Source organism: Anomaloglossus baeobatrachus, chromosome 3 (genome assembly GCF_048569485.1).
Source record: "Anomaloglossus baeobatrachus isolate aAnoBae1 chromosome 3, aAnoBae1.hap1, whole genome shotgun sequence".
Taxonomy (NCBI): domain Eukaryota; kingdom Metazoa; phylum Chordata; class Amphibia; order Anura; family Aromobatidae; genus Anomaloglossus; species Anomaloglossus baeobatrachus.
The window spans coordinates 680302856-680327855 of record NC_134355.1 but is presented as its reverse complement, the minus strand read 5'-3'; the positions used below and the strand labels follow the sequence as shown (position 1 = coordinate 680327855).

The 25000-nt window shown below is 46.2% G+C and overlaps 1 protein-coding gene across 1 annotated transcript in view; it reads right to left on the bottom strand.

Moving 5' to 3' along the window:
- The window catches only part of PTK2B (protein tyrosine kinase 2 beta), a 188408-nt gene that overhangs the window by 91886 nt on the left and 71522 nt on the right, over positions 1 to 25000 (bottom strand). Inside the window, 2 exon segments of the mRNA XM_075341629.1 lie at positions 3040 to 3218; positions 13738 to 13974. Coding sequence (XP_075197744.1) covers positions 3040 to 3218; positions 13738 to 13929 — 371 coding nt within the window. The 5' untranslated portion in view covers positions 13930 to 13974.

Sequence of the window (25000 nt, the reverse complement as noted above, 5' to 3'; positions counted from 1 at the left end):
AAAGTGCGTGATCCAAGACTCATAACATTAGCCAAGGTGCCAGAGCATTAAAGTGCATGAGGAAAGTGAATTAGCTTCACCAGACCATGTGTAGAGACATTATTAATCAAACAGGGAAAACAGGATTCCCATAAGCACAAAGCACAGTTGTAAGGTCAGCAATAGCACTCACCCATATAAACCTCGGTGTGGGGGGGTCTCCAGACACACACATTATAATAAATATTATAAATAAATATTTATTATATTATTCCCACCGAGGAAGCCCATGCGAAACGCACGTAGGGGTTGATGGTGCCTGTAGTCCACTTGGTTTATATGGGTGAGTGCTATTGCTGACCTCATAACTGTGCTTTGTGCTTATGGGAATCCTGTTTTCCCTGTTTGATTAATAATGTCTTTACATATGGTCTATATATATATTTATATAAATATACACACACACACACACACACACACACACACACACATATACATGTTGAGGTGAGTCTTACAATTCAAATGTAGCTTACCGGGAGGTGGTGGAGAGCGGTCACAGGAGGCCAGGACAATGCAGTGTGCTGTGGGCGATGATTTTTGCAGTGCTGCTGTGTGCAGTGGGCGGCCCTGCTCTGTGTGGCTCTGTGCGGTGGGCGTTGCGGCTCTGTGGTACGGGCCATTCTGAAGATGTCGGCTGTAAGACCTTCAAATAACGGGGCTCCGAGTTGGCATGTGCGCAGATGACGCTCTTGGCTCACCCTCTCATCTGGGCACGCACTGACTCTGGCCGCCATTTCTTTGAAGCCCGCACTGCCGACATCTTCAGAATGGCGAGTGCCTCACCGCCCGCAGCGAGCACCAGCACAGAGCAGTGCCCGCTGCCCCTGCACGGCGCCACGGCCCGCCCCCTGCATCACCCACAGCATCGCCCCTGCCTCCTATCACCCCGCTCCACCATTGCTGCCGCCCCTCCCCGGTAAGACACCACCGGATTATAAAACGGAAACCTTTTTTTTTACTTTTTTTATCTCTAAATTTAAGGTGCGTCTTATAATCCGCTGCGTCTTATAAACTGAGGAATACAGTATATATTATATATAAAGACACTGGGTGCCAGGTTTTCCCACAATCATTCACTAGTTGATTTATATAGATTGAAAAAGAAGAAGAAAAAAAAAAAAGCACAGTCAGATCCAGATTTTTAAGTGGAAATAGTGGCTTTTATTGAGCCCGGTGGTGACATTTCCGTTCATCAGAACTTTTGTTGTGGGCTCCAATGATCTGAAATGTGGCCGCTGGGCTCAGAGGCCACTATTTCCACTTCTGTCTGTGCTTTTTTGGATCTATAGTATATAGAGGGTGCTCCAAAAGTAGGGGGACGGTATGTGTAACAGAGTTATCAAACATGGTGTAAAGTGAAACTGACTCAGTTGCCCTTAGCAACCAATCAGATTCCCCTTTTCATTCTCCACAGACTCTTTGGGAAATGAAAGGTGGAATCTGATTGGTTGCTAAAGGCAACTGAGTCAGTGTCACTTTACACCATGTTTGATAACCCCATTACACATACTGTCCCCCTACTTTTGGACCACCCTGTGTATCCAGGATAAGACTTTAAACAGAATATTAATTCTACAAATCCAAATTTCTGCACCATTTATTATGTGTATATTGTTAGTAGCAATTGTACCGCCCCGCGCTCGGCTGCAGCCGAGCCGCTCGGATACGGGCTCATTTGTGGGTGGCTCGAGCGCCTCCGGACCGGGGGTCACTTCGCTCTGAAAGGGGCTGGCGCTTTGAAGGGGTTAGGGTTACGGCCGGAGCCATGGTTTTGGTTACGTTCGTGATGCCACCCACGGGTTGTGGTGAATGTGGACACCACCGCTGCTGTTTACGAGGCACCCGGGGGAGATGTTGCGCAGCAGAGGTGTTAACCCCTCCGTGGGCAGGGGTGATGGCCCCGGGACCCGATTGGGATGGTTTGTCGGTGCTTGGCGGTGCAGGGCAGTGCGTGGCCCGAGTACTCACTATGATAGATGCACAAGAGTCTCTGGTAAACCAAGATGATGGTGGTCGGTGCCCGCAGCCGGCTGCGTCTGGTCCCCAGTCGGATTGGTGGTCTCCGCCTTTGTCCTGCACCTTGTGTGTAGCTGTAGAAAGCCCGTGCTTCAGCAACGGGAGCCCGCTCCCCGGCGTTGTGTATCTCGGGAGAGCCCGTTTGCCCGCAGACACTGGCCCGTGGGATCTCTATCCCTGGGCAGTGGCTTTTTATCCCCCTCAGTGGGCTGTTGTCTTCAGTCAGGACTTGGGTGGAAAAGGACCTAAAGTCCAGACCTCAATCAGTTAATTAACTTGGTCCGGTAGTTTCGGGACCTAGTTTCAGGGTCTGAGTACCCCCCTTTGTGCTCTGGTTTCCAGTCGGTTCCCCGGCTCAGTACCGGCGGGCCACTACCCTGTTCCGGTCCCTTACAGTTCCACTGAGCAGTCTTCCCGGCTCCTGCAGGCTGAGGCCACCGTCTGCCTCCTAGCCAGAGGTGACTGGGCTCCGACCCAGACACCAGTTGTTAGACTGCGGCAGACCTGGGCACAGGCCTGCCTCTGCACTTGACCTTACTCCTTGAACTCCTCCACTAATCTAACGGTTTTGTTTTCCTGCCTCAGGGCCTGTGAACTCCTCAGCGGGTGTGACCAACCGCCTGGCCACGCCCCCTGGTGTTGAACATCAAACCCTGAGAGAGGTGACTAGGGTTTTAAGGTTGGCTGGTGACACCTTTTTAGGGGACGGGTGTTGTGCAAGGGCCTACCTGTGCCTACCTGGCTAGTCCAGGGCATCACACAATATCTGTGCAGGCATATATATCATATCTACACACAACCATATAGCATACACACCATAAATGGTGCAGAAATTTGGATTTGTAGAATTATATTCTGCTTAATATCTTTCTGATCTATCTTGGATCATAAACCAGGAAGATCTGGATGAGCAGTACTATAGGTATTGGAGGCCCCCCTTCACTTTTATCCATAGACGTCTATAACCATGGTCCTGAGCGTTACCTCCACTCTGCCTCCAGGTGGAGACATTCGTACTTCTCCTGCACCTCCCCCACACTCAGGTCGGGGTGCAGCCAGTGGATCTCGTCCGATTTAAGGTGCTTCAGTCGTATCCCATAACACTCCACGTGCTGGATATCCGGACCGATCCGACCGCTCAGGAGGATGGAGCTGATTATTTCCTGGGTACAGGGAGACAGCATGGTAGAAAAAGTCATCACACGGTCATGTGACCTCGGGCACAAAGAAAAAGTTTTTGATCCCTTCAGAATTTCTCATGTTTCTGCATAAATTTGTCCTAAAACCACATCAGATTTTCACAAAAGTCCCAAAAGTAGATAAAGAACCAAACCAAACAAATGAGGCACAAATATTCGATAGCCTCCTGACTGGTCCGGTTGGTCTTTAGGAAACTGTAGACAGGCAGCAATGTTATTTTTGGAGACCATTGGCTTTTTCCTTGCAATCTTGTCTCATACAGCGATGGTGTCAAGTGTCGTCCTGATGATGGACTCATGAACATTAATATTAGAGGCCTTTAGTTACTTAGTAGTTACCTTGGGTTTCTATGAAAATGAATATGTGAGAGACCTTTAATTACTTAGTAGTTACCTTGGGTTCCTATGAACATTAATATTATTTGAGAGAGGCCTTTAGTACTTAGTAGTTACGTTAGTGAATATTAATATGCGAGAGAGGCCTTTAGTTACTTAGTAGGAACCTAGGGTTCCGATGAACATTAATATTATTTGAGAGAGGCCTTTAGTTATTTAGTAGTTATCTTGGATTCCTATGAACATTAATATGTGAGAGAGGCCTTTAGCTAATAGTTACTTTGGGTTCCTATGAACATTAATATTATGTGAGAGGCCTTTAGTTACTTAATAGTTACCGTGCGTTATTATGAACATTAATATGTGAAAGAGGCCTTTAGTTACTTAGTAGTTACCTTGGGTACCTATGAATATTAATATGTGAGAAAGGCCTTTAGTTACTTAGTAGTTACCTTGGGTTCCTATGAACATTAATATTATGTGAGAGGCCATTAGTTACTTAGTAGTTACCTCGGGTTCCTTTGTGACCTCTCAGACTATTATACACTAGATCTAAAAAGTCTGCACAACCCTGTTAAAATGTCAGATTTTGGTCATATATAAAAAGAAAAACATTTCCAATTTTTTTCCACCTTTAATGTCTCCTACAACCTGTACAATTCAGTTGAAAAATGCAAATATCAAAAAAAAATATAGAATTAAAATAATGTGGGTGATCATATAATACTTTGCTGTCAGGAATGCAAAGGGAATTTCAACATTCTGTCATTTGAGGTCTAAGTCCATCATACAGCACATCTACAATTGGCAATTTTTGCCCCCTCGACTCCACATCTGTCAGTTTCCTGTATACAGCGCCCTCCACAAGTCACCACAGATTATCACTTGGATTCTGGTCTGGGCTATCCCAAAACTGATCTGGAGAAGCCATTCTTTTCTAGATGTGAAGGTCACTTGGGGTCATTGGTGTACTAAAAGGTCATATTCCTCCTCAGCTTCTTAGAAGAGGTCTGAAAAAGTTTTTATACAAATTTAACCAGTTGACACTTTCCATAATTCCCTCCACCTTGACTAAAGTTTCCGAGAAACAGCCCCAAAGCACAATGCTGCCTCTACCATGCTACACTGTGGGTATGGTGATCTTTTGGGTGATGCTCAGAATTGGATTTGCAACAAACATCTTTTGAAATTATGACCACAAAAGTTCCACTTTGTTCTCTTCAGACCAGAACACATTCTCCCACTTGCTTTTAGCAGAGTTGATTGAGGTGTTTTAGCAAAACATACCCGGGCTTCAATGTTTGCAAAAACAGGCTTCCATCTTGCCATTTGTTTGATTTGGTTCTTTATTTACTTTTAGGCAAAAATCTGATGTGGTTTTAGGGCAAATTTATGCAGAAATAGAGAATTCAGAACGGCTCACAAACTTTCAGGTTTTATATGTCCTTGATTAACTTTCTTTTGATGCAACATATTCAAAGATGATCAGACTTAAACAATAATTGATTAGTTATGCTATACGTGGCTAAACGTGGCCACCCAGTGGTTATGATTGGAACTGCAGCCTTTTGTGGATTTTGAAAATATGTAAAGAGATCGCAATGAGCTTGTGCAGTCAATTAGCTGCTGGCAAAGCAATCCAAATTCAGTACAGAAGTATCTTTTTTTTTTCCACTTTTTGACCACCCTGGGCACTACAATAAAATGTCAAAGTAGGGGACAACCCCTTTAAGGACTCCAACTTAATGTGAAAAGAGAATGTAATGAAGGTGTATTGGATTATCAAAATCCTCCAACGTCCTGTAATTCCCATCACAACCACTGGGTGGCCACAAAAATAGGAACATATAGTATAATCATCCCCCGACAGAGTATCACAAAGTTATAGGGTTTTTTTGTCTCTCTAAGCTCGTCATCTCGAGACGCGTTTAAGGATATTGAGCTGAAAGCAAAGACAAATCAGTATCCCATTTATGCCTCAAAAGAGGATTTTTCCTGGAAGATCTACCGGAAAAAAATCTCAAGTGTAGCGCTCACCGCCAGTATTGTTGAAGTGGTGAGCAGGATTATTGGACCCACTGGACCACAGGGGAGGGCCCGGACTAACTAAACGGCCACCGCAAGGCACATGCCAAGTGCCACTCCAAGGGCAGTGACTGGGATTGTGGCAGCTGACTCTGGTACAGACACAAGTGCAGGCAGGTACAGGCAGGATGGCTGAGACAGGCGGGTATGGACAGGTATGGTGGGCAGGGACAGATAGTTATGGGAAGATAGACACAGGGATAACAGGACGTGACAACTAGCTAGGAAGCAGACTAAAAGACTAATTAACTAAGGATGTTGCACAGGCACCTCCTCTAATGGGAGAGTGCCTTAAAAACTTAGTGTCTCTCAGCACACAGGCTGAGAGGCGCTTCCAGGAAATGGAACACTGACACTTTAAGAGGAGGGCCGGTGTGCGCTCACATGCCCTAAGCACATTCTTGGGGAACCCCAGTGGTGAGGAGGGAGCAGGAACACACGTGGACGGCCACAGGAGAGAAGGAACACAGACGGGACGGTGAGTGAGTTAGCATGTCCCTGCAGGGATGCAGGTGCTACATCGAGTTTCCCATTGACTTCAATTATACTTGCCCGCGCATCCGACTGCTCATAACGAGTACCGAGCACCCGACCATAGTAGTGCTCACTCATAACTAAATATTACCATTAATCCTTTAACACTAGACCACCAGGGTTATTATTAATCTTACTACATTGGATATCGAGGGATACTAATACTAAACTTTCACTACTTTATCTGCCCAGAATTATTACTATTAATCCTATAACCAATCAAGATCACAAAGGGTTAATACCATTATTCTTTTGACCACTAGACCATCAGTATTATTACCATTAACCTTTTATCTCTTGAAGCCTCTAGGGTTAATAACAACAACATTAATCGTTTGACCACCAGGGTTTTCATTAATTATCACTCCACTATAGAGGGTGTTATCCTCAAATCTATATTAATCCAGACCACCAGTAATATTACCATCATTCCAGATAAATTACCATTGAACTTTTCACTACTCTAGACCACCAGGGACAATATTCCTAATCCCTTCATCACGCTTGACCACCAGGATTTGAATCTATTCACCGCTCTAGATCACCAGCGTTACAACTGGCAATCTATTCACAAGAAGGGACCACCAGGGCCAACAAAAAAAAAAATGTAACCTGTAAAAGACCATCAGAAATTCTATTTCTAACTACTAAATAATCATTCTTATAAAATGCAATTCAGAAATGTAGTTCAGATATTGGACATAATTCCCTAACCAAAAGGGAGACAACATAAGTGCATCAGCTCTAAGCCACTTTAGAACCCCAGTATTATTAACCTAATCCCCCCTAGACCACCAGGAGCATTTAGTATAAATCCTATGAAAATTATCTCTAAGCCACTTTAGAACCCCAGTAATATTATCACTAACCTAAGCCCCCCTAGACCACCAGGAACAATTAGTATAAAAATGTTATTAATATTATCTCTAAGCCACTTAAGAACCCCAGTAATATCATAAACCTAATCCCCCAGACCACCAGGAGCAATCTGTATAAATCCTATATTAATATTATCTCTAAGACACTTTAGAACCCAAGCAATATAATTAATCTAATCCCCCCCTAGACCACCAGGAACAATTAGTATGAATCCTTTGAAATGTTATATCTAAGCCAGTTTAGAACCACCGTAATATTATCCTAATCCCCTCTAGACCACCCGGAGCAATTAGTATAAATCCTATGAATATTATCTAGAAGCCACTTTAGAACCTCAGTAATATATCATTAACCTAATCCCCTAGACCACCAGGAGCAATTAGTATAAATCCTATATTAATATTATCTCTAAGACACTTTAGAACCCAAGTAATATAATTAATCTAATCCCCCCTAGACCACCAGGAACAATTAGTATAAATCCTATGAATATTATCTGGAAGCCACCTTAGAACCTCAGTAATATATCATTAACCTAATCCCCTAGACCACCAGGAGCAATTAGTATAAATCCTATGAATATTATATCTAAGCCACTTTAGAACCACAGTAATATTAACCTAATCCCCTCTAGACCACCAAGAGCAATTAGTATAAATCCTATGAATATTATCTGGAAGCCACTTTAGAACCTCAGTAATATATCATTAACCTAATCCCCTAGACCACCAGGAGCAATTAGTATAAATCCTATGAATATTATATCTAAGCCACTTTAGAACCACAGTAATATTAACCTAATCCCCTCTAGACCACCAAGAGCAATTAGTATAAATCCTATGAATATTATCTGGAAGCCACTTTAGAACCTCAGTAATATATCATTAATCTAAACCCCTAGACCACCAGGAGCAATTAGTATAAATCCTATATTAATATTATCTCTAAGACACTTTAGAACCCAAGTAATATAATTAATCTAATCCCCCCTAGACCACCAGGAACAATTAGTATAAATCCTATGAATATTATCTGGAAGCCACCTTAGAACCTCAGTAATATATCATTAACCTAATCCCCTAGACCACCAGGAGCAATTAGTATAAATCCTATGAATATTATATCTAAGCCACTTTAGAACCACAGTAATATTAACCTAATCCCCTCTAGACCACCAAGAGCAATTAGTATAAATCCTATGAATATTATCTGGAAGCCACTTTAGAACCTCAGTAATATATCATTAACCTAATCCCCTAGACCACCAGGAGCAATTAGTATAAATCCTATGAATATTATATCTAAGCCACTTTAGAACCACAGTAATATTAACCTAATCCCCTCTAGACCACCAAGAGCAATTAGTATAAATCCTATGAATATTATCTGGAAGCCACTTTAGAACCTCAGTAATATATCATTAATCTAAACCCCTAGACCACCAGGAGCAATTAGTATAAATCCTATATTAATATTATCTTTAAGACACTTTAGAACCCAAGTAATATAATTAATCTAATCCCCCCTAGACCACCAGGAACAATTAGTATAAATCCTATGAATATTATCTGGAAGCCACTTTAGAACCTCAGTAATATATCATTAACCTAATCCCCTAGACCACCAGGAGCAATTAGTATAAATCCTATGAATATTATATCTAAGCCACTTTAGAACCACAGTAATATTAACCTAATCCCCTCTAGACCACCAAGAGCAATTAGTATAAATCCTATGAATATTATCTGGAAGCCACTTTAGAACCTCAGTAATATATCATTAACCTAATTCCCTAGACCACCAGGAGCAATTAGTATAAATCCTATGAATATTATATCTAAGCCACTTTAGAACCACAGTAATATTAACCTAATCCCCTCTAGACCACCAAGAGCAATTAGTATAAATCCTATGAATATTATCTGGAAGCCACTTTAGAACCTCAGTAATATATCATTAATCTAAACCCCTAGACCACCAGGAGCAATTAGTATAAATCCTATATTAATATTATCTTTAAGACACTTTAGAACCCAAGTAATATAATTAATCTAATCCCCCCTAGACCACCAGGAACAATTAGTATAAATCCTATGAATATTATCTGGAAGCCACTTTAGAACCTCAGTAATATATCATTAACCTAATCACCTAGACCACCAGGAGCAATTAGAGATAATATTCATAGGATTTATACTAAGAAACTTTAGAACCCCAGTAATATCATTAACCTAATCCCACCAAGAGCAATTAGTATAAATCCTATGAATATTATCTGGAAGCCACTTTAGAACCTCAGTAATATCATTAACCTAATCCCCTAGACCACCCGGAGCAATTAGTATAAATCCTATGAATATTATCTGGAAGCCACTTTAGAACCCCAGTAATATTATCATTAACCTAATCCCCTAGACCACCAGGAGCAATTAGTATAAATCCTATTAATATTATCTCTAAGCCACTTTAGAACCCCAGTAATATTATCAGTAACTTAATCCCCCCCTAGACCACCAGGAGCAATTAGTATAAATCCTATGAATATTATCTGTAAGCCACTTTAGAACCCCAGTAATATTATTAACCTAATCCCCTCTAGACCACCAGGAGCAATTAGTATAAATCCTAATAGGCACAAATCATGAAGCAAATTACATAATTTCATGGGGAAAAAAATGCATGAAATTCCCTCTAGAAAAATAAATGAAAATCTGACACAAGCAGCCCCTGCCCCCTCCGCGCCTCTCAGCAGATCCGCGCGTCTCGCACACGCACAGCCCACCACACGGAGACATAATGGCCGGGAGAGATTTCATGGACTTCTTCTATTGTCACTTTTCACTTCATTTCAGTCGGTGGAAGAAAGAATGAAAAGGAAAGATGAAACCCGATCATCCTGACGCAAGTCACTATAAATACATCATCTACTGTATGTGCCCGCTCCTGACGAACGTCAGAGAATACAGATACCGGGATTGTAACAATAGGTGGTGCCTGTGAGCGGGGGGCTGTGGGAGAGGTGGGGGAGCACGTCTGTGCAAGACGAGAGAAACTTCAGCAAAAAGACCCAAAGTTTAGGGTTCACTCTCCTACAACTAGTGCTGGGCCCTGGAGAGGGTTCATGCCCATCAGCTGATTGTAGACTGACCACTGGGGCACCAGGGCTGTACCAGGGGTCCAGGTTCAGGAGGAGCCCCTAATCCCAGGGCTCACTCTCCTACAACTAGTGCTGGGCCCTGGAGAGGGTTCATGCCCATCAGCTGATTGTAGACTGACCACTGGGGCACCAGGGCTGTACCAGGGGTCCAGGTTCAGGAGGAGCCCCTAATCCCAGGGCTCACTCTCCTACAACTAGTGCTGGGCCCTGGAGAGGGTTCATGCCCATCAGCTGATTGTAGACTGACCACTGGGGCACCAGGGCTGTACCAGGGGTCCAGGTTCAGGAGGAGCCCCTAATCCCAGGGCTCACTCTCCTACAACTAGCGCTGGGCCCTGGCAGGGGAATCCTAATTAGAAAGGGTTCATGACCATTAGTGCCGGTGGTAGACTGACCACTGGGGCACCAAAGCTGTACCGAGGTACAAGTTCAGGAGGAGCCCCTGATGCCTGAACTTGCTCTCCTGGGATGCTGGGTCCTGGAAAGGGAATTCTTAGTGGAAAGGGTTCATGACCATCACTGACCACTGGGACACCACCAGGGGTCGAAACTCAGGAGAGGCCCCTGATCTCATGACTCTCTCAGCTACAACTAGCGCTGGGTCCTGGAACGGGAATTCTTATTGGAAAGATTCATGACCATCAGCTGGTGGTAGACTGACCACTGGGGCACCAGGGCTGTACCAGTGGTCCAGGCTCAGGAGGAGCCCCTGATCCCAGGGCTCCCTCTCCTACAACTAGTGCTGGGTCCTGGCGTGGATATGGTTATTGGAAAGGTTCATGACCATCAACGTCGGTGGTAAATTGACCACTAGGGCACCAAGGCTGTACCAGGGGTCCAGGTTCAGGAGGAGTCCTTGATCCCAGGGCTTGCTCTCCTATAACTAGTGCTTGGTCCTGGAAGGGGAATTCTTACTGCAAAGGGTTCATGAGCTAGAGTTGAGCGGATCGCTAATAATCTGGGTCCGGAGGATCAGTGTTTTTTCCGATCCGGGTCCGCTCAACACTATTCATGACCATCACTGACCACTGGTGCACCAGGGCTGTACCAGGGGTCCAGGCTCAGGAGGAGCCCCTGATCTCAGGACTCACTCTCCAACTAACGCAGGGGAATTCTAATTGGAAAAGGTTCATGACCATCAGTTGGTGGTAGACTGACCACTGGGGCACCAGGGCTGTACCAGGGATCCAGGTTCAGGAGGAGCCCCTGATCCCAGACTCCGCTACAAACACCATAAGGTTTACTCCTCGGATGGATCATGGCCTGAGTGGTTGGCAGAGCCGTCGCCCATGATCAATTGGACTAGTAAAATAATGGGGTTTTTTTTTTTAGCCTCCAATCTGTTCCTCTCCTGCAGTTTCCAAACTACAACTCCCAGCATGCCTTGATAGTGCCAACCATGTATGTGGATTATAGCCGAGAGAGGGGAAGACACTTCAGACAGGTGCTTGGTAAGGATGAGGCATGGTGAAATACAACATGCACAATCATTCTTTCCCCCCACATTTGTCACTAGAGGAAAGTCACAGAGCCTCCCACACGTAACAATCAGCGATCATGTATGTGTCAAGAGGTCTCTCGGCTTATCACCGGTGTCTGTGTGTCATGGTCGTCTCTCTGCTGTAAGAGGTTAGTGACAGGTTCTGAGTCAGAGTCTCCCTTTACCTGGTGAGACTTTGCTATTTAAATGTGATTTTCTTTCCTTTGGGAAAGAGAGGGTTAATATCAGTTTGATTTCCAGCAGCCTCCGACTCCTGATTAGGTGTTTCCGGTTGGGATCACTCCCAGTCCCTTTATATACCAGAAGGTGCCGGTTATTCTTGATTCATTTGGATTCTGGCCTTCGAGGTGGAAGGAGCTGCTGTTGCCCTCTCTTGGATTTGCTGGTGCTGACTGCAGCGTTCTGTGGTTGTGTTCCCCCTGTCTGTCTTCCATTCCCAGTGGGTTGTGTCAGTGCCCACTCCCTAGCCAGGACCATTGTAGGGTCGTCTCAGGGCTTCAGGTTCCGGCTCAGCGATAGGTGAGGAACCTGTATAGGGACTGGCTAAAAGTGCAGAGTACAGCAGCAGGTAGGGGAGGAGGTGTCGTCCTTCCTTCTCACTAGCACTAGGGTCCACCATTGTTAAAGTGCAACCGTTGTACCCCTTGTTTTTTGTAGTGTGTTACCCCTGATTTGTTGTGTATTTGGCCTCACGCCGGACCTCCCCTAGTCCGTGTGGGACACTATGACCAACCATCCTCTCCCACAAGACTTTCTCTGTGGAAGATCCACACAGATCTTTAAGGATCCTCATACAAGGTCTCAATATGGATCCCATATACTGCAGAAGTTTCCGCTGTAAACCCCAGTCAGGGACACATGTACTATGCCAACCAACTCATCTGGTTCCCCTACCCAAAGTACAATGGTCACTTCAATTATCCTCATCCATGGATTCCATTAATTATCTGACCTCTAATCTATAGACTTCAATGGGCAATCCAATTATTCTCATCCAATCTCCCAACTCATAGACCTCAATGACGAAATTAAGTGTCCTCATCCATGAGTCCCATTACTCGTCTTAGTCCCCATGCAATAGAGCTCAATGGCCAAATGGACTATCTTCATCAATAAGCCCAATGACCCATCTGACCGCCAACCCATAGAATCCAATTATCCTCATCCATAGGTCCACTGACTCCTCTAGTCTCGCCTGTACCCAATTATCCTCATCCATAGGTCCTGGGACTCCTCTGGTCTCGCCTGTACCCAATTATCCTCATCCATAGGTCTTGGGACTCCTCTGGTCTTGCCTGTACCCAATTATCCTTCACCATAGGTCTTGGGACTCCTCTGGTCTCGCCTATACCCAATTATCCTCATCCATAGGTCCTGGGACTCCTCTAGTCTCGCCTGTACCCAATTATCCTCATCCATAGGTCTTGGGACTCCTCTGGTCTCGCCTATACCCAATTCTCCTCATCCATAGGTCCTGGGACTCCTCTGGTCTCGCCTGTACCCAATTATCCTCATCCATAGGTCTTAGGACTCCTCTGGTCTTGCCTGTACCCAATTATCCTCATCCATAGGTCTTGGGACTCCTCTGGTCTCGCCTATACCCAATTCTCCTCATCCATAGGTCCTGGGACTCCTCTGGTCTCGCCTGTACCCAATTATCCTCATCCATAGGTCTTGGGACTCCTCTGGTCTTGCCTGTACCCAATTATCCTCATCCATAGGTCTTGGGACTCCTCTGGTCTCGCCTATACCCAATTCTCCTCATCCATAGGTCCTGGGACTCCTCTGGTCTCGCCTGTACCCAATTATCCTCATCCATGGGTACAGGGAAGACCAGACGAGTCATTGGACCTAATTATCCTTATCCTCACCATCATAGATTCTCCTAATCCCCCAACTCATGGGACACAATGGACAAATCAATTTTCAAATTTTTGGTTTTTGACTCATTGGAAGTATAGAAAAAAGTACTAAATGTCGGTGGAGCTCACCCGTATTTCCGTGAATATGCTGCACTTGACGAGCTTGAAGTTCTTCATCAGGTTGGAGCTGTTGCTGTGGAAGCAGACCTTGAGGATCCGCATCTCCTCCTTGCTGATCTCTCCATCGAGAGGCTGCTCCGTGGGGCCATCTGACTGCATAAAGGTGTTTCCTCTGGAACGATTGATCGGGTCCAGAGACATCCTGGCCAGGATCGGTGAATCGGCTAAGAACAGGACATTACTGATCTGTGGGGACAAAGAAGATTTCATGGATTCTACTCCTACTTCCTTCCATGGTTGAAATGTACAAAATCAAGGAATCACAACCGAGATGTTCAATGCTCCACCAAGTGTTCTCCTGGCTAGGTTCTCAGGTTCTCCAACTCTGAGGGACACACAACATTTTTCTAGGACTTACTTGCACTGTTGCCTCTCTCATGACCAGTGGAGACCATAGAACCTCTAGTGAGTAGAGCCAAGTCTATGACCACCAGGCGAATGTTCTTAAACACATCTGGACAAACAGTTACACAATTACCCTGCCGTTTCTGCCATACCCGGACATATCCATCTCTCATTTTCAGATGTTCTCCCAGGACCTTCTTACAGGTCAAGATCTACCATGATATCCCCATGTGTGATCCCCAGTGTCCTTCAAGACATCAACCAAACCCCCATGTGAACACACATTAGGCAAATTTTATCTAAACGTCTCCCTGTGTGAACAGTGTTTTGGAGAATAGCCATCTTTCGAGCTGGTCCTGGATATCCCAGAGGGTTGCACAGGTTTCATTTTTGAAAAAATAAGTTTCCCTTTATTTAATGTCCCAGTGGCATATTGTCAATGGCAGCAAATCAAGCGAGGACTATGGGGCCCATGAGTCGAGGAGGCCCAGTGCCAGCGCCACCGCGGGCATCACACTTTCAACTGTAGCCACATTGTGGATGCCAATACAGTTGAAAGCAGTGATGAAATAGGGAGCGCTCCGCTATCCTCTCCCTCCTCCATCATTCTCCCATGGCATCTCAGATCTGACAGTTCAGTGCAGTTGGCGCGATGGCATCACTACTGCGCACCCGCTGTGCAGTGAAGACACCGCTTCAGAATGCTCCCTGCTGAGACTGAAGCAGTGAGTACATGGTGGTCATATACCTACATAGATTACTATGGGCTCTATGTACTATATGGAGGTGCATTATACTATATGGCGGACTATGGTGATGAGTCTTACTATATGGAGGACTATGGGGTGCATTATACTATATGGAGGACTATGGGGTGCATTATACTATATGGAGGACTATGGGGTGCATTATACTATATGGAGGACTATGGGGTGCATTATACTATATGGAGGACTATGGGGTGCATTATACTATATGGAGGACTATGGGGTGCATTATACTATATGGAGGACTATGGGGTGCATTATGCTATATGGAAGGGTATGGAGGATGCATTATACTATACAGAACACTATGGAGTGCATTATACTGTATGGGGGACTATGGGGTGCATTATACTATATGGGGAACCATGGAGATGCATTATAAAATATGGAGGAGCATTATACTATATGCAGGACTACAGGGATGTGTTATACTAGAATGGAGGACTATGGGGTGCATTATGCTATATGGAAGGCTATGGGCGATGCAATATACTATATAGAGGACTATGGGGGTGCATTATACTATATGGAGGACTATGGGGTGCATTATACTGTATGGAGGACTACGGGGTGCATTATACTATATGGAGGACTATGGGGTGCATTATACTGTATGGAGGACTACGGGGTGCATTATACTGTATGGAGGACTATGGGGTGCATTATACTGTATGGGGGACTATGAGGTGCATTATACTGTATGGGGACCATGGGGATGCATTATACTATACTGGGGACTATGGGGATGCATTCTAAAATATGGAGGAGCATTTTACTATATGCAGGACTACAGGGATATGTTATACTAGAATGGAGGACTATGGGGTGCATTATGCTATATGAAAGGTTATGGGGGTGTAGTATACTATATGGAGGACTATGGGGGTGCATTATACTATATGGAGGATTATGAGTCGTGCATTATACTATATGGAGGACTATGGGATGTGCATTATACTATATGGAGGACTATGGGATGTGCATTATACTATATGGAGGACTATGAGTGGTGCATTATACTATATGGAATGCAATGTGGCGCCCATTATAATATATGGAGGGCTATGAGGAGCCTTTATTCTTTATGGAGGGCTATTTGAGGGCCATTATACTGTATGCAAGAAATTATACAGTGTGACGGATAGTGTGGGGTCCACCATACTGTGCAGAGGGCTGTGTGGGGGCCATTATACAGTCTGGAGAGCTGTGAAAGAAAAGAAAAAAGAGCCATCTCAGAGCTGTAATACCACAAGTGGACAGGTGGGGCACTGTCTGTTAAAGAACTATGTTGAGTGCTGCCCCTAGTGGGCAGTGGCAGAACTGCAATATTTCAGAATCATATAATCACATTAAAATGAAAAAAAAAAAAAAAAAAAAAAAAAAAAACTTATATGTTTTAGGAAAAATGCACTTTAAGGAAAATATACAGCAAAAAAAAACAAAGCCGCTGTCCCTGTCTCAGTTTCTATTTCCATCCTCATTTGATATTTTCTGGTTCGCGGTGACAGCTGAGAGCGATGTAAAGTGAGCGCAGTCACTGCTCAGCAAGCTGTTCACACTTCTGCTTTCCTCCATTTTCATATGTTTAGAGATTAAAAAAATAAAAGATGAAATAAAATATGAACAATCGACTTCTCGAGAGGAAAATCAGACGTGCTGCGCACAAGATGTAATGGATAGATCTGTAATGTGACTCCCGCGCCACTGATTAGCGGAGGACGTCAGTATCTGGGGTGGGGTCCGGTATTGTACCTGGCGGGTTGTGACAAGGGGCTGCAGGGAGCGGGTGACGCGGGGTCTGAGGACACCAGTATGGTCACATCATGCCGCCTCTGCTGCCCGGATAAGGCTCTGGTCACACGCACACTGCTGTACACTGAGCGCGCTCCAGAGACGCAGATCAGGACTCTGGACTCAGCCTCTGTCCACCGGGGTGTTATGTGTTATATGTGTGCAGAAGCATCGTACATGTGTAACACACACGACCCTGCCAGGACGAGGCCGCACTGACTCCGCTGGCCCCATGATAATGAATAGCACCGTCAGGACACTGCTCTCACAGAATCCTATTATTCAGGGATTCAACACTAGACTCCGCTCTATGTATAGAGCTCAGCTAATGTGCGAGTATAGCCACACAGTGCAAAATACTACCACCATACTGTGCAAAGAGCAATAATACAACCAATATACTGTACAGCGTGCCCTACTACCGCCATAATGTACAGCGTGCCCTACTACCGCCATTATGCCGCCATACTGTACCCAGCGCCCTACCACCACCATACTGTACCCAGCGCCCTACCACCACCATACTGTACCCAGCGCCCTACCACCACCATACTGTACCCAGCGCCCTACCACCATACTGTACCAAGCGCCCTACCACCATACTGTACCAAGCGCCCTACCACCACCATACTGTACCAAGCGCCCTACCACCACCATACTGTACCCAGCGCCCTACCACCATACTGTACCCAGCGCCCTACCACCATACTGTACCCAGCGCCATTCTACGATACTGTACCCAGCGCCCTACCACCATACTGTACCCAGCGCCCTACCACCACCATACTGAACCCAGCGCCCTACCACCACCATACTGTACCCAGCGCCCTACCACCACCATACTGAACCCAGCGCCCTACCACCACCATACTGAACCCAGCGCCCTACCACCACCATACTGTACCCAGCGCCCTACCACCACCATACTGTACCCAGCGCCCTACCACCACCATACTGTACCCAGCGCCCTACCACCACCATACTGTACCCAGCGCCCTACCACCACCATACTGTACCCAGCGCCCTACCACCACCATACTGAACCCAGCACCCTACCACCACCATACTGTACCCAGCGCCCTACCACCACCATACTGTACCCAGCGCCCTACCACCACCATACTGTACCCAGCGCCCTACCACCACCACCATACTGTACCCAGTGCCCTACCACCACCATACTGTACCCAGCACCCTACCACCATACTGTACCCAGCGCCCTACCACCACCATACTGTACCCAGCGCCCTACCACCACCACCATACTGTACCCAGCGCCCTACCACCACCACCATACTGTACCCAGCGCCCTACCACCACCATACTGTACCCAGCGCCCTACCACCACCACCATACTGTACCCAGCGCCCTACCACCACCACCATACTGAACCCAGCGCCCTACCACCACCATACTGTACCCAGCGCCATACCACCATACTGTACCCAGCGCCATACTACTACCACCATACAGTACCCAGCGCCATACTACCACCATACTGAACCCAGCGCCATACCACCATACTGTACCCAGCGCCATACTACCGCCATACTGTACCCAGCGCCCTACCACCACCATACTGTACCCAGCGCCCTACCACCACCATACTGTACCCAGCACCCTACCACCACCATACTGTACACAGCGCCATACTACTACCATACTGCCACAATGCAACGATACCGTATATAGCATCACAATACAAACAATACTGTACATTGTGAAAAAAATAAAACCTCCATAAAATGCTAAATACAACTCACTAGAATATGTAAACTCACATCCACCATACTGTATAAGAAATACAACTGCAATACACTGACCAAAACTATTGCTGTAAGTCGCTCAAAGAAAAGAAAAAACAAAAGTGAGCCGGAGTATGGGATGGTGGTAATTATACACGCAGCTTGTAAGCCCATTGGTATACACGCAGTTTGTAAGTGCATTGGTATACACGCAGCTTGTAAGCGCATTGGTATACACGCAGCTTGTAAGCGCATTGGTATACACGCAGCTTGTAAGCCCATTGGCATACACGCAGCTTGTAAGCCCATTGGCATACACGCAGCTTGTAAGCCCATTGGCATACACGCAGCTTGTAAGCGCATTGGCATACACGCAGCTTGTAAGCGCATTGGCATACACGCAGCTTGTAAGCGCATTGGTATACACGCAGCTTGTAAGCGCATTGATATACACGCAGCTTGTAAGTCCATTGGTATACACGCAGCTTGTAAGCGCATTGGTATACACGCAGCTTGTAAGCGCATTGGTATACACGCAGCTTGTAAGCGCATTGGTATACACGCAGCTTGTAAGCGCATTGGTATACACGCAGCTTGTAAGCGCATTGGTATACACGCAGTTTGTAAGTGCATTGGTATACACGCAGTTTGTAAGTGCATTGGTATACACGCAGCTTGTAAGCGCATTGGTATACACGCAGCTTGTAAGCCCATTGGTATACACGCAGCTTGTAAGCCCATTGGTATACACGCAGCTTGTAAGCCCATTGGTATACACGCATTTTGTAAGTGCATTGGTATACACGCAGCTTGTAAGCGCATTGGTATACACGCAGCTTGTAAGCGCATTGGTATACACGCAGCTTGTAAGCCCATTGGTATACACGCAGCTTGTAAGCGCATTGGTATACACGCAGCTTGTAAGCACATTGGTATACACGCAGCTTGTAAGCACATTGGTATGCACGCAGCTTGTAAGCGCATGTTCACACCGGCCATAGTACATAAAACACCAAAAGAAGAAAATAATACGGACATATATCCTGTTGTAAGTACATAAAAGCATACTGCATATGAATAAACATAGGGGGCTTAGAAAACAATATTTTGATCAAAAAAGCGTAAAGCCATCGCACCGTGACAAGGCGTACCGAATCAGGACGGCACCTGCACTCTCCAATATTACACCTCACCGTGCGTCACCAGACATCAATGTGAACACGGGCAGAGAGTGGCCGGGTCCCGGCTATAGGCACAGCCATGGCAAACACTGGAGGAGACGCCCGGCTCCGTGAGAAGGGGCCACAAGAGACTACAAAGCTACTCAAAGACCACCATGCTATAATGCGGTGGTCCCGGCTGCTGTAGTCACTAATGGGCAGATCTGCAGGGTGAGGACCCCCAGCCCTGTGCGGATACACCACACACCTCCGCCAGTTACAGGGCAGACCTCCCGACACTCCCCCGAGACCCCCGAACACCTGTGTGTTATACCCACATCTCACTGACTGCAATCACAACCGTGTAATGTTTCATTCCGCCTCTTGGGGCGCTGCAGGGAAAGTGAACACTTCCCGCCAGGCTTCTCCATGGTTCAGCCAATGGCTGTATTTGAATTTCCCAAATGTATAAAAGGTGGAGAACACCTCCCCCCGTCCTACACCATCACCCCCCCATCCTACACCATCACCCCCCCCGTCCTATAACATCATCCCCCCATCCTACACCATCACCCCCCCCCCCGTCCTACACCATCACCCCCCCATCCTACGCCATCACCCCCCCCGTCCTATAACATCATCCCCCATCCTACACCATCACCCCCCCATCCTACACCATCACCCCCCCCATCCTACGCCATCACCCCCCCATCCTACGCCATCACCCCCCCCCCCCTACCTACGCCATCACCCCCCCCTATCCTACACCATCACCTCCCCCTATCCTACACCATCACCCCCCATCCTACACCATCACCCCCCCCCATCCTACACCATCACCCCCCCCTATCCTACACCATCACCCCCCCCTATCCTACACCATCACCCCCCCCATCCTACACCATCACCCCCCCCATCCTACACCATCACCCCCCCCATCCTACACCATCACCCCCCCCATCCTACACCATCACCCCCCCCTACCTACACCATCACCCCCCCCATCCTACGCCATCACCCCCCCCATCCTACGCCATCACCCCCCCCCATCCTACGCCATCACCCCCCCTCCTACACCATCACCCCCCCATCCTACACCATCACCCCCCATCCTACACCATCACCCCCCATCCTACACCATCACCCCCCCCTATCCTACACCATCACCCCCCCATCCTACACCATCACCCCCCCCATCCTACACCATCACCCCCCCCATCCTACACCATCACCCCCCCATCCTACACCATCACCCCCCCCATCCTACACCATCACCCCCCCATCCTACACCATCACCCCCCCCCTACCTACACCATCACCCCCCCCATCCTACACCATCACCCCCCCATCCTACACCATCACCCCCCCCCACCTACACCATCACCCCCCCCATCCTACACCATCACCCCCCCATCCTACACCATCACCCCCCCCCTACCTACACCATCACCCCCCCCTACCTACGCCATCACCCCCCCCTATCCTACACCATCACCCCCCCCTATCCTACACCATCACCCCCCATCCTACACCATCACCCCCCCATCCTACACCATCACCCCCCCTACCTACACCATTACCCCCCATCCTACGCCATCACCCCCCCCATCCTACGCCATCACCCCCCCCCATTCTACACCATCACCCCCCCATCCTACACCATCACCCCCCCCATTCTACACCATCACCCCCCCCTACCTACACCATCACCCCCCCATCCTACGCCATCACCCCCCCATCCTACACCATCACCCCCCCCATCCTACACCATCACCCCCCCCCCTACCTACGCCATCACCCCCCCCCTATCCTACACCATCACCCCCCCCATCCTACACCATCACCCCCCCATCCTACGCCATAACCCCCCCCCCGTCCTTACAATGTATCTAGATAATTTTTTAGCATTAAAACTATTAATGCAATTGAGGAGCCCGATGGCCAAAATCTCCGGAAGAAGCTTTATTTTATATTACTTTATCTAAAAAAAAATTATTATCTTTGTGATCACTGAAGCTGCACAATGTCACTATAGGGACAGGGATTCTGTCACAGGACTAAGAAGATTGTCTGACATCAAGATAATGACCAGATATTCAAAAAGGAAACCCAGAGCTGCACTCACTATTCTGCTGGTGCAGTCACGGTGTACATACATTACATTACTGATCCTGAGTTACCTCCTGTATTATTCTCCAGAGCTGCACTCACTATTCTGCTGGTGCAGCCACTGTGTACATACATTACATTACTGATCCTGAGTTACCTCCTGTATTATACTCCAGAGCTGCACTCACTATTCTGCTGGTGCAGCCACTGTGTACATACATTACATTACTGATCCTGAGTTACCTCCTGTATTATACTCCAGAGCTGCACTCTCTATTCTGCTGGTGCAGTCACTGTGTACATACATTACATTACTGATCCTGTGTTACCTCCTGTATTATACTCCAGAGCTGCACTTACTATTCTGCTGGTGTAGACACTGTGTATATACATTACATTACTGATCCTGAGTTACCTCCTGTATTATCCTCCAGAGCTGCACTCACTATTCTGCTGGTGCAGTCACGGTGTACATACATTACATTACTGATCCTGAGTTACCTCCTGTATTATTCTCCAGAGCTGCACTCACTATTCTGCTGGTGCAGCCACTGTGTACATACATTACATTACTGATCCTGAGTTACCTCCTGTATTATACTCCAGAGCTGCACTCACTATTCTGCTGGTGCAGCCACTGTGTACATACATTACATTACTGATCCTGAGTTACCTCCTGTATTATACTCCAGAGCTGCACTCACTATTCTGCTGGTGCAGTCACTGTGTACATACATTACATTACTGATCCTGTGTTACCTCCTGTATTATACTCCAGAGCTGCACTTACTATTCTGCTGGTGTAGACACTGTGTATATACATTACATTACTGATCCTGAGTTACCTCCTGTATTATTCTCCAGAGCTGCACTCACTATTCTGCTGGTGCAGCCACTGTGTACATACATTACATTACTGATCCTGAGTTACCTCCTGTATTATACTCCAGAGCTGCACTCACTATTCTGCTGGTGCAGTCACTGTGTACATACATTACATTACTGATCCTGAGTTACCTCCTGTATTATACTCCAGAGCTGCACTCACTATTCTGCTGGTGCAGTCACTGTGTACATACATTACATTACTGATCCTGAGTTACCTCCTGTATTATCCTCCAGAGCTGCACTCACTATTCTGCTGGTGCAGTCACTGTGTACATACATTACATTACTGATCCTGAGTTACCTCCTGTATTATCCTCCAGAGCTGCACTCACTATTCTGCTGGTGCAGTCACTGTGTACATACATTACATTACTGATCCTGAGTTACCTCCTGTATTATACTCCAGAGCTGCACTCACTATTCTGCTGGTGCAGTCACTGTGTACATACATTACATTACTGATCCTGAGTTACCTCCTGTATTATACTCCAGAGCTGCACTCACTATTCTGCTGGTGCAGTCACTGTGTACATACATTACATTACTGATCCTGAGTTACCTCCTGTATTATACTCCAGAGCTGCACTCACTATTCTGCTGGTGCAGTCACTGTGTACATACATTACATTACTGATCCTGAGTTACCTCCTGTATTATACTCCAGAGCTGCACTCACTATTCTGCTGGTGCACTCACTGTGTACATACATTACATTACTGAACTTGAGTTACCTCCTGTATTATACACCAGAGCTGCACTCACTATTCTGCTGGTGCAGTCACTGTGTAAATACATTACATTACTGATCCTGAGTTACCTCCTGTATTATACTCCAGAGCTGCACTCACTATTCTGCTGGTGCAGTCACTGTGTACATACATTACATTACTGATCCTGAGTTACCTCCTGTATTATACTCCAGAGCTGCACTCACTATTATGCTGGTGCAGTCACTGTGTACATACATTACTGATCCTGAGTTACCTCCTGTATTATACTCCAGAGCTGCACTCACTATTCTGCTGGTGGAGTCACTGTGTACATACATTACATTACTGATCCTGTATTATACTCCAGAGCTGCACTCACTATTCTGCACATATTTGGTGATTTCTCAGTGATTTGCGGTGCTCGGTGTTATTAGGCGGCAGATTCCAATCCTCCGTTGTGTAGAATACGACTTCTCTCCGATAACGAGGACCTTGTAATGTTTTCTTTCTGCCGCTTCGAGGTGAAAATAAGACCCTGAAATAAATGAGTCACCGGATATTTAAAGCTCGATATCCCCAATCCCCTTCACAATCACCGATAATAGGATTCAGCCCAAGTGACTAACAGCGAGCGCCGCTCCGCAGCCTACTGAATGCAGTCATAACGAGCCTCCGAGCACAAGAGCTAACAATCATAACATTACAGCAAAAATAATAAGACATTTAAATTAATAGAATAAAAAAAAACAAAAAAAAACATTTTGAATTTGTTGCAATTTTTAAAATTTAAAAATAAAGGAAGTTAATTTCCATCTATTCCGTTCATTGTTTCCATTCCCTGATAGCAAAGCCCGGGCCCAGCTGTCAGCACCTCCTTCTCAGCGCAGACATTCACCTTCTTTCAAGGCATCGTACAGGAAGGAGATGGATTTTTTATATTCGCGGGTCCTTTAAATGTTTTATCCAGGAAAATGTATCAGGACGTGGAGTGTTGATAAGTGGCAGAATGATTGATTCCTGCCGCTCAATCCCGCCGGCCGCTGCCAAGAATTCACGCACAACTCCTCGCCATCTGCGCCATTCAACAGCAGAATCCGCTCTGAATTAGAACGATCTGCTCAGACCAAGAAGCCAACATGTCGCGCTCCACACATTTGTAGCAATGATTCCGCTTAATGATGAATTTTCCTCATCAACAGATGGGAAAAAAAAAACTGCCCCAATCCTTACATTTGTGACCCCTCGGGGGACGTCTCTCCGGGTCAACAGTGGACACTTTATTCCCGCTGCGCCCCTGAGTAATCCGCTTTTTTTCCCATTCCCCATACGATTCGATGAGATCCGGACCTCTTTGTTCAGTGCTAATTTTTATGGTGCAAAGCTCACAGGCAGCCTAAAGACACGCCCATGAGGATCCTGGGAGCCACACCCCCTTGGTTAAGATACATAAAGTGCGCAAATCCAAAAAAAAAAAAAAAGCTGCATCTCAGGAACTCTGATGGATGATGTTACCATATGGTATTGTATTTTTTAGTGCACAATTTGGCGGTATTATTTGGTTACTATATTATGGCAATAATTAGGCATTAAAGAAAGTTTCAGCACAGCAGAGTTATATTTGACAATATCACTTGGGTACAGTATGGTGGTAACATTTAGGCATTGTTTATCGGTATTAGGACAATTATGGCAGTTAC